The sequence below is a fragment of the Protomyctophum parallelum genome (assembly GCF_964188405.1).
Source record: "Protomyctophum parallelum genome assembly, chromosome: 3".
NCBI lineage: Eukaryota > Metazoa > Chordata > Actinopteri > Myctophiformes > Myctophidae > Protomyctophum > Protomyctophum parallelum.
The window spans coordinates 1,320,909-1,332,705 of NC_139698.1; the positions used below are offsets into that span (position 1 = coordinate 1,320,909).

The window sequence follows — 11,797 nt, forward strand, 5'->3', positions numbered from 1 at the left end:
TTAAATAAAGACCTTTCCCAACACTGCATCCAGGTTCTTAAATAAAGACCTTTCCCAACACTGCATCCAGGTTCTTAAATAAAGACCTTTCCCAACACTGCATCCAGGTTCTTAAATAAAGACCTTTCCCAACACTGCATCCAGGTTCTTAAATAAAGACCTTTCCCAACACTGCATCCAGGTTCTTAAATAAAGACCTTTCCCAACACTGCATCCAGGTTCTTAAATAAAGACCTTTCCCAACACTGCTTCCAGGTTCTTCAGTGCTAGCTGCTGTCGCTCCACTCCGAGGCATCAATCAAACCCACAATGGACCAATCAGCATCAGCATCAGGTCCACAGACCACGGTACTGTTGGTTACTAATGCACTCACAGCTTTACACAGTTTATTTGTGCGTCTCTAAATGTTATGACGAATTGAACATGGTGGACCCCATTGTAAACAAGTGTAATGCTTTATGATCGTCGACCACAGTTAACAGTTTTGTATTAAGTTGTGCTTGAAATGTATACTGTAATTATCCAATCTGTTCATTAATTATTCAATCAATCATTAATTTATCCCAATTCTTATTAAACGTTTGTCTCGGTGGGATTAGTCTTCATGGCAACACAATGAATTAGATGTGATGTTCTCCCTGTGCTTTGCAGTAGAGTTAGACCATATATGTAGTAGAGTTAGACGGAATGGAAATATATATTATCCTACTAATTGTTTCCACATTGACTGATATAGATATTTATTACCATATTACGATCATCACTCTGTATTGTTATGATTGAAATAACATGACTGTATCCAACAGGATGCTGATGACGACTTGACTTCAGAAGCAATGGATGCAGAAAAATCCAGAAAAGGTGAGTCTTTTATTTCAGTGTCCGAGGTGACCGGTGAGTAGGTTGGTAGCTGGTGCTACCTTCTGTTTACCAGGGCTGTACAGTAGGGTTGTACAATATGTTACATTACTTTGTATGTGGGGCATATGGAGATGCAGAGAGCTTTGTTTTTCATTCTCTAATTTCATCCACTCTTTTTCTCTCTTGCAAACAGCACAGTTCGTGATGCAGCACAGGGCAAAGTTGACCCAAAGGGTGTCCGCAGTCATGGCTGTAGTAGACAGTCTAGGAGACAGCTTGGTCCACCCTGAGATCTACAGCGAGATTCATGCCGAGAAGACAACCATGGAAAAAATGAGGACTCTGTTCACATCAACAGTAGTTCCAGGAGGAACCAACGCCCGGGCAGCATTTTATGATGCCCTCATGGAACACCAACCCCACATACTGGTGGACCTTGGTAAGATCATTCATTCATTCATTCATTCATTCATTCATTCATTCATTCATTCATTCATTCATTCATTTATTTAAGGGGTGGCAGTGGCTCAGGGGTAGAGTGGCCACTTGGGAAGCGTGAGGTTGCCAGTTCGATCCCTGTGGGCTCCCCCAGAGTTAGTGTCGAAGTGTCCTTGAGCAAGACTCTGAACCCCTAATTAGCCGTTCGCTAAGTCCCTCCCCAACCCGTCCTTGTCCAATAGGCACGTTAGCAGCGAGGAGACAGGACAAGCTGTCCTTCTCCCCCACAGAGATGCATGTTAAATGATTGCATTTCTCCATATAAATAATATATTTTCAGCAGCAAGAGCTTCAAAATATTTCTAAATCTAGTCTACCAGGCCTGCAGTAGGCTATGCACTGGACACATGTCTTCTAAATCTAGTCAACCAGGCCTGCAGTAGGCTATGCACTGGACACATGTCTTCTAAATCTAGTCTACCAGGCCTGCAGTAGGCTATGCACTGGACACATGTCTTCTAAATCTAGTCTACCAGGCCTGCAGTAGGCTATGCACTGGACACATGTCTTCTAAATCTAGTCAACCAGGCCTGCAGTAGGCTATGCACTGGACACATGTCTTCTAAATCTAGTCGACCAGGCCTGCAGTAGGCTATGCACTGGACACATGTCTTCTAAATCTAGTCTACCAGGCCTGCAGTAGGCTATGCACTGGACACATGTCTTCTAAATCTAGTCAACCAGGCCTGCAGTAGGCTATGCACTGGACAAATGTCTTCTAAATCTAGTCTACCAGGCCTGCAGTAGGCTATGCACTGGACACATGTCTTCTAAATCTAGTCAACCAGGCCTACAGTAGGCTATGCACTGGACAAATGTGTATGATATTATTTTAGGAAACTAGAAATACGAGGAAAATAAACAGTATCCAACAATCGACTTTAACAACCGTCTGACGGGAGTTTTCATCAGGTCAGAGTACGGTCATTAGTATTATTATTATTATTATTATTATTATTATTATTATTATTATTATTATTATTATTATTATTATTATTATTATTATTATTATTATTATTATCACCTGGGTTGGTCAGTCGTGTAACTTTCCTGACGTTAAGCTGTGTGTGTTCAACAACACAGCCATGACGTTAAGCTGTGTGTGTTCAACAACACAGCCATGACGTTAAGCTGTGTGTGTGTTCAACAACACAGCCATGACGTTAAGCTGTGTGTGTGTGTTCAACAACACAGCCATGACGTTAAGCTGTGTGTGTGTTCAACAACACAGCCATGACGTTAAGCTGTGTGTGTGTTCAACAACACAGCCATGACGTTAAGCTGTGTGTGTGTTCAACAACACAGCCATGACGTTAAGCTGTGTGTGTGTGTGTTCAACAACACAGCCATGACGTTAAGCTGTGTGTGTGTTCAACAACACAGCCATGACGTTAAGCTGTGTGTGTGTTCAACAACACAGCCATGACGTTAAGCTGTGTGTGTGTTCAACAACACAGCCATGACGTTAAGCTGTGTGTGTGTGTGTGTTCAACAACACAGCCATGATGTTAAGCTGTGTGTGTGTTCAACAACACAGCCATGACGTTAAGCTGTGTGTGTGTTCAACAACACAGCCATGACGTTAAGCTGTGTGTGTGTTAAACAACACAGCCATGATGTTAAGCTGTGTGTGTGTTCAACAACACAGCCATGACGTTAAGCTGTGTGTGTGTGTTCAACAACACAGCCATGACGTTAAGCTGTGTGTGTGTGTTAAACAACACAGCCATGACGTTAAGCTGTGTGTGTGTTCAACAACACAGCCATGACGTTAAGCTGTGTGTGTGTTCAACAACACAGCCATGACGTTAAGCTGTGTGTGTGTGTTCAACAACACAGCCATGACGTTAAGCTGTGTGTGTGTGTTCAACAACACAGCCATGACGTTAAGCTGTGTGTGTGTTCAACAACACAGACATGACGTTAAGCTGTGTGTGTGTTCAACAACACAGCCATGACGTTAAGCTGTGTGTGTGTGTGTGTGTTCAACAACACAGCCATGACGTTAAGCTGTGTATGTGTTCAACAACACAGACATGACGTTAAGCTGTGTGTGTGTTCAACAACACAGCCATGACGTTAAGCTGTGTGTGTTCAACAACACAGCCATGACGTTAAGCTGTGTGTGTGTGTGTTCAACAACACAGCCATGACGTTAAGCTGTGTGTGTGTTCAACAACACAGCCATGACGTTAAGCTGTGTGTGTTCAACAACACAGCCATGAAAAATAACACTGACAGCTATGATGTGACGGAAAATTGGATTTGGATTGGCATTGGACAACCGCTTTTGGGTTTAGCGAAGGGCTAATTGCTCCCAATGTGCAGGTTGGTGCCTTGCATGGTTTCCTCCACCATCGCAGTGTGAATGGATGAATGTAATGCACAATCATAAAGGCGCTATATAAATACAGCAGTTACCATTTACCATGTCCACTCACACTTCATCCTCCTCTCCTTATGCATTTATCCTCCTTATGCATTTACCATGTCCACTCACACTTCATCCTCCTCTCCTTATGCAGGAGCTGATCCTCCATCACAAGACTCGACTAACAAGGCTAACGAGGGTGAGTCATGAAACAATCTGGACGTAAATGAGTTAAACAGTAACAGATTATTTCTGTATTTACTCCAGCAGTCAATGAGTTAAGGTGTCATCATCATATTATTGGCAGCCAACACATTGTTTTAAACATGTTAATCATGTAATATTATAATCACGCTATCTCTCTCTCTCTCTCTCTCTCTCTCTCTCTCTCTCTCTCTCTCTCTCTCTCTCTCTCTGAGTGTAACACTAATATGTTTCTTTCTATTGTGCAGCTCCTCCAGTGCCCCCTGCTGGAGCCATTAATGAAGCACATGGTGGAAGTGCAGTGGTTTCTCCTGTTTTATCTGGATGTAACATCAGTGGTTCAGTCATCATCACTGTCACCACTGCTACACAGCCAGGTACACTGTAAAATATACTACTGTATTACTACACAGCCAGGTACACTGTAAAATATACTACTGTACTACTACACAGCAAGGTACACTGTAAAATATACTAATGTATTACTACACAGCCAGGTACACTGTAAAATATACTACTGTACTGCTACACAGCCAGGTACACTGTAAAATATACTACTGTACTACTACACAGCAAGGTACACTGTAAAATATACTACTGTATTACTACACAGCCAGGTACACTGTAAAATATAATACTGTACTGCTACTACACAGCAAGGTACACTGTAAAATATACTACTGTACTGCTACACAGCCAGGTACACTGTAAAATATACTACTGTATTACTACACAGCCAGGTACACTGTAAAATATAATACTGTACTGCTACTACACAGCAAGGTACACTGTAAAATATACTACTGTACTACTACACAGCAAGGTACACTGTAAAATACACTACTGTATTGCTACACAGCAAGGTACACTGTAAAATACACTACTGCATTACTACTACTACTACTACACAGCAATCCATTGCATGAATGTTGTTACTTAGATAATGACAATAGAGCATCAATACATGCTAACGTATAATGACAATAGACAATAGACAAACTAACGTTTCACTTCATTATCCTCCTCTCCTTATTCAGGACCTAAACTTCCATCACAAGACTTGGCTAGCAAGGGTGAGTAAAGAAACTTAGATCGGGTTCTCTACCTTTGTATCTCCAAGTACAGCAGTACACCTTCCCCACCTTCATCTATAACGATGTCATTCTATAACACATGCTTAATGATGTCATCTTGTCTTTGGTCATTTAGAAACTCTTGATCTGTGTAAACAAGAGCTCAAGTTTAATATGAGGCAGAAGAATCAGCGTTTGAATCACTGGAGCTCAAAAGATGAAACAAACCCAGTTGCGAGTGACATGATCACAGAGGTCTACAACACAGTGGGAGGCAGTGGACAGGTCAATAAAGAACATGAGATCAAGCAGATTGAATTGGCATACAGCCAAACAGCTGGACCAGAAACACCAATCAACATGGATGACATAGTGGAACCTTCACCTGGACAAAGTGATCCCATCAAAACAGTGATGATGAAGGGAGGGGCCGGCATTGGTAAATCAGTACAAGTTCAGAAGTTCACTCAGAACTGGGCAGAAGGCAAAGCCAACCAGCATGTCGACTTTGTGTTTCCATTCACTTTCCGAGAGTTGAATTTGGAGATGAAGAGAGAAGAAGAGAAGAAGGAGAACAAGTACAGCATGGAGGGACTTCTTCATCACTTCTTCAGTGAAACCAAGAAGATAAATATCTGCACCTTCCAACAGTGCAGCATTCTGTTCATCCTGGATGGGCTTGATGAATCGAGGCCAGCTCTAGATTTCCTGAACACTGTGAAATGGACTGATCCGATGAAGCCAACAACAGTGCACGTTCTCCTGATAAACCTCATCAGGGGGAACTTGCTTCCAAATGCCAAATTCTGGATAACCTCACGACCTGCAGCCGCCGGCCAGATCCCTTCTGTTGACAGGGTGACAGAGGTGAGAGGGTTCAGAGACCCTCAGAAGAAGGAGTACTTCTTCAAGAGGTTCCCTGATGATGAGCAGCTGGCCAAACAAATCTACTGTCACATCGAGAAGTCCCAAAGCGTCCACATCATGTGCCACCTCCCGGCCTTCTGTTGGATCACTTCTAACGTTATGGAAAAAATTGTGAGGAAGAAAGGAGAGCTGCCAAAGAGCCAGGGCGCCATGTACTCCCACTTCATTGAGATCCAGTCCTTACTCAAGAATACCAAGTTTCCTGGCAGGAAACAGTATGATGTCATTCTCTCTCTGGGGGAACTGGCTTTTAAAGGGCTGATGAAAGGCGACCTGATCTTCGAGGAAGAACACCTGACAGCGTCTGGCATTGATATCAGCGACGCAGCAGTGTACGCAGAACTGTTTGGAGAGGTTCGCGGAACAAGGGACAAGATGTTCTCCTTTGTCCATCTGAGTGTTCAGGAGTTTCTGGCTGCCCTCCACGTCTTCATCACTTTCATCAACACTGGTGACAACCTACTCTCAACCTCCTCATTTGGAAAGGTTTTCAAAACCAAGATTCATCACCTCTACCAAAGTGCTGTAGACGAGGCCTTAAGGAGTCCAAATGGACACCTGGACTTGTTCCTGCGTTTCCTGATGGGCTTCTCTTTGGACACCAATCAGAAGGTCATACAAAAGCTCATACAAAAAGGGAAAAGCTTCCAGACCATCAAAACCATCAAATACATCAAGGAGAAGATCAAAAAGAATCCATCTCCAGAGAGAAGCATCAATCTGTTCCACTGTCTGAATGAGCTGAATGATCATTCTCTGGAGGACGACATCCAACAGTACCTGACGTCAGGACGTCTCTCCACAGACAAGATCTCTCCTGCTCAGTGGTCAGCTATGGTCTTCGTGTTGCTGTCTTCAGGAAGGGAGCTGGACGTGTTTGACCTGAAGAAATACTCTGCTTCAGAGGAGGCTCTTCTGGGGTTGCTGCCCGTGCTCAAAGCCTCCAAGAAAGCTCTGTAGGTTCACTGATAACTGGATACATTTCAAATATTATTTGATCTTTATTTAACATAAAATCTAATACATGCACCACTATTGTTTCTTCAGGCTGAGTGGCTGCAACCTGTCGAAGAGATGCTGTCAGGAGTTATCGTCAGCTCTCAGCTCCAGCTCTAGCCTGAGAGAAATTGACCTGAGCAATAATGACCTTCAGGACTCCCTCCTGGCTGAGGGACTGGGGAGTCCCTGCATGTTGGAGACTCTCAAGTCAGTATGCCTGAAACTGGGTTCAACTGTGTTAAAATAAAACAAAACGTTTTTAAAATCAATGGGACAAAATATAACATTGTGAAACTCTCTCTCTGTGTGTGTGTGTGTGTGTGTGTGCTATTTATTTTATTATATGATCTTCATTTTCCAGAAGTCTAATGACTAAATGCTTTACCACTATTGTTTCTTCAGGCTGAGTGGCTGCAACCTGTCGGAGAGATGCTGTCAGGAGTTATCGTCAGCTATCAGCTCCAGCTCTAGCCTGAGAAAAGTTGACCTGAGCAATAATGACCTTCAGGACTCTGGAGTCAGCCTTCTTGCTGAGGGACTGGGGAGCCCACACTGCATGTTGGAGACTCTCAAGTCAGTATGCCTGAAACTGGGTTCAACTGTGTTAAAATAAAACAAAACGTTTTTAAAATCAATGGGACAAAATATAACATTGTGAAACTCTCTCTGTGTGTGTGTGTGTGTGTGTGTGTGTGTGTGTGTGTGTGTGTGTGTGTGTGTGTGTGTGTGTGTGTGTGTGTGTGTGTGTGTGTGTGTGTGTGTGTGTGTGTGTGTGTGTGTGTGCGTGCGTGCGTGCGTGCGTGCGCAGTTTGTCAGGATGTCTGGTCACAGAGAAAGGCTGTTCTTCTCTGACCTCAGCTCTGCACTCCAACCCTTCCCATTTGAGAGAGTTGGACTTGACCTTCAATCATCCAGGAGAATCAGGCGAAGCGATGCTCTCTGCTGTTGTGAAGGATCCACGCTACAGACTGGACGCTCTTAGGTACGAGATACTTGGTCTGTGCGTGCGTGCGTGCGTGCGTGCGTGCGTGACAACATTTTGGTCAGAACAATGTTCTCAATCATTCTGTGATGCTGTTCTGTATTATTTAATGTTTAATGGTGTAAAATCATAGTTTATATTATCATAGAGAATATTGACTTTGTCTCTCCTCCAACTCCAGTGTGGAGCACGGTGGAGTCTGCATGCTGATACCAGGAGTGAAGAAGAGCATGATGAGTAAGTTTATATTCTGTTTCATTCATTATTACTGTACTGTTATTAAGGTTATCGTAGCCGTTAATTTGTATTGGGGGGGGGGGGGGGGGGGGGGGGTCATATCCACATCAGTATGTGACATTATGAACTGAAAAAAGATGATAATAACCATAACGTGTAGGCCAGCGGTCCCCAAACATTTTAGGCCGTGAACCCCCTGTTACCTCCTGGCCTAGCTGATGTACCCCCAACGCTCATCGTTGTATTTAGACCAACATTATATATTTCTTAATATGATTATGGCAAATAATCCCAGAATGTCACTGCACTGAGAGACATGCAATGTTTTACTGACTCTATACATCTCCTTACAACAGTGTTTTACTGACTCTATACATCTCCTTACAACAGTGTTTTACTGACTCTATACATCTCCTTACAACAGTATCAGAAATTGGCCGTCGACCCCCATCTGAAAATATGTTGTTACACGGACCCCCAGAAGCCAATATTTGAGTTTAAAAGGATTTGCATACGTTTTCACGATAAAATAAATAAATAGCAGATCTACAAGCTCGTAGCGCAGCACTCTGTGCCGCACTATGGTCCTCATTCACAACGGCGTTTACGCTCATAATTGATTGATTGATAATTGATAATTGATGTTACGTGAGCGTTGCGTGAGCGGACAGGCATTTACGAGGATTCCCACGTTACGTGGGAATTCATGGCCATCTCTGTGAACTTGACGGTGACGTTGTTTGGTGTGTGTGTGTGTGTGTGTGTGTGTGTGTGTGTGTGTGTGTGTGTGTGTGTGTGTGTGTGTGTGTGAGTGTGAGTGTGTGTGTGTGTGTGTGTGTGAGGGTGTGTGTGTGTGTGCGCGTGCGGGGGGGGAGTCCAATCTGGGTGAAATCCCCCCCCCCCCCCGACTACATGCCGGTCTGACAGACAGACAGCAGTCACTATAGGGCAAATTAGCCCTCTAAAAATAAGTAAAAAATCTGAGAATATGTTGTTCCAGGGACCGTAAAAAGGTATTTTTCATTTCACTACTGCAGGTCTTTAGGAACAATGTAGGTCAGGATATTATAAAACATGGAATATATAAATATAAAATGTACCGGTATGTAATCGGCCGTCAGCCCCCATCTGAAAATAAGTTGTTCCATGGACCCCCAGAAGCAAAGATTTGAGTTAAAAACGGTCACTGTGAAAGAAGATTTATAAAAGATTTGCACCCGTTTTCACGAAGAAAGAAAATAGCAAAAAAAACAAATAACATTGTTATAGGTAGGCCTACAGGACCATAGGACCACAAATATTATCTAAAAGTGTGAACAAAAACATACTTTTCATTTCACTACGTCTTTAAGAACAATGCAGGATGTTATAAAACATCGAATATAAAAGGACCCCACAAATTATCAGAAATTGGCCGTCGACCCCCATCTGAAAATACACGGAAATTACACAGACCCCCAGAAGCAAATACACACACACACACAGACGCTCGCGTGCACACGCACACATGCATACGCACACACACATACACACACAGACAGGTGCACACTGCACACACTGCACACACAACACACACACACACACACAAGACATGCACGCAACCAAAGTCATGCATTATGACGCCTTAGAGGCAAATCAGCAGTAGATTTAGTCGACTAAAATGATACAGACGTGTGCGCATACACACACATGCGCACGCACGCACGCATATACACACACCATGCACACACACACACAACACATGCATGCAACCAAATTCAGGCATTATGACGCCTTAGAGGCAAATCTACTGTAGATGTAGTTGACTAAAATGATACACACGCGCACGCATGAATGCACGCACGCACGCACGCACAGACACACACACACACACACACACACACACACACACACACACACACACACACACACACACACACACACACACACACACACACACAGACACACACACGCACACACACACACACACACACGCGCGCACACACACACACAAGCACACAGACGCAGTACACAGTCCTTGTAGCGCCTCTTTTGTCCACCAGGGGCACGCTTTGCATCGTGCAGTCGGCTGTAGAGGACTTGGCGGGGCCATAGACTGTAAAAAATATGGACAAAGCGTTCCCCGGGTCTAACATGAACGTAAAATGAAGCCTGTAATGATATGCTAATTCCTGATGTAAGTCGCCATCTTTTGGTACCAGCTGGCCATTGGCTGGCTCCGTTTTGTACCAGCTGGTCATTGGCTGCCCAGACAACGAGGCGGGACTTCCCCCCTTCTTCTCCGTTGGTTTTTATTTTGACTCGAGTGGGAGGAGAAGACTCTTGAGTGGGAGGGGAATCCCGATCATAGACTGTAACGGTAGCCACGCCCCTCAGAACATACGCGACTTTATGGTAATTTTTTTAATTAATGGGACCATAATTTTCCAAAAAGAATATTATGACATTAGAAATGAGACTTTAAACTAGTGACTGGAAGAAGAAAGTATTCATGACCATGTTTATTAAGGTAATACAGTCTAGGTGAAGTTGGGCCAAAATACATGGGCCTCTATGGAGCTATGGGGCTTTTTGGGTCCAGTCCAGCGCCACAACAGGCCATTATATGAACTACCGATTTCAAATGAGGCTTCACGAAATATCTGGCTGACTGCCCCCCTGGGCGGGGCAGGCGGTGGTCAGGCACACACGCACGCACACACACACACACACACACACACACACACACACACACACACACACACACACACAGTGTCAACATCGTTATTATTATTATTATTATTATTATTATTATGATGTGTGATTGTAAACTGGTGCTGTATTGTGTGTTGTTCTCATCAGATGTGTGTGAACTCACTCTGGATCCAAACACAGCATTCAGAGACCTCTCTCTGTCTGAGAACAACAGGAAGGTGGAACGGGTGAAACGGGATCAGAACTATCCTCCTCATGCAGACAGATTTATGACCTACCCTCAGGTGATGTGTAAGGAACCACTGAGTGGACGCTGTTACAGTGAGGTACAGTGTAGTGGACATGTTGAGGCAGCAGTGACGCACAGACATATCAGCAAACGGGGTGATGACAGTGAGTTTGGATACAATGACCTTTCATGGAGTCTGATCTGTAATGGTGTTGATAAACGCTACACTGTGAAGCACAATAAGAAGCACACTGTCCTCCCTGTCAGAGGCTCCTCCTACTCCGACAGAGTAGCAGTTTATGTAGACCATGCTGCTGGCACTGTGTCCTTCTACGCAGTGTCCTCTGACTCACTCACACACCTGCACACCTTCCACTCCACCTTCACTGGACCACTCTATGTTGGGTTCTGTGTGTGGCTGGGGGGTTCAGTGTCTCTGTGAGAGAACCTCTCTATGTTGGGTTCAGGGTGTCGGGGGTGTGGGGGGGTTCAGTGTCTCTGTGAGAGAACCTCTCTATGTTGGGTTCTGAGTGGGGGGGGGGGGGTTCAGTGTCTCTGTGAGAGAACCTCTCTATGTTGGGTTCTGAGTGGGGGGGGGGGGGTTCAGTGTCTCTGTGAGTGAACCTCTCTATGAACAATAACCCATTCTGACCTGATATCAGATTCATACGAGGTTTCCACTGGACACACACTGGTCTGATTGACCCATTCTGACCTGAGA

General features: G+C 44.2%; 1 protein-coding gene across 1 annotated transcript; it reads left to right on the forward strand.

Moving 5' to 3' along the window:
* Positions 1-837: 837 nt before the first annotated feature.
* Positions 838-11,518, forward strand: LOC310856051 (NACHT, LRR and PYD domains-containing protein 3-like; the record flags this gene model as incomplete). The annotated part of the gene is made up of 10 exons (XM_083761269.1): positions 838-862; positions 1,056-1,301; positions 3,886-3,930; positions 4,184-4,312; positions 5,145-6,891; positions 6,983-7,141; positions 7,337-7,507; positions 7,743-7,916; positions 8,098-8,153; positions 10,995-11,518. The coding sequence occupies 10 exons, from the start codon at positions 838-840 to the stop codon at positions 11,516-11,518; spliced, it is 3,276 nt and encodes a 1,091-aa protein (XP_083617395.1).
* Between the last annotated feature and the right edge of the window lie 279 nt (positions 11,519-11,797).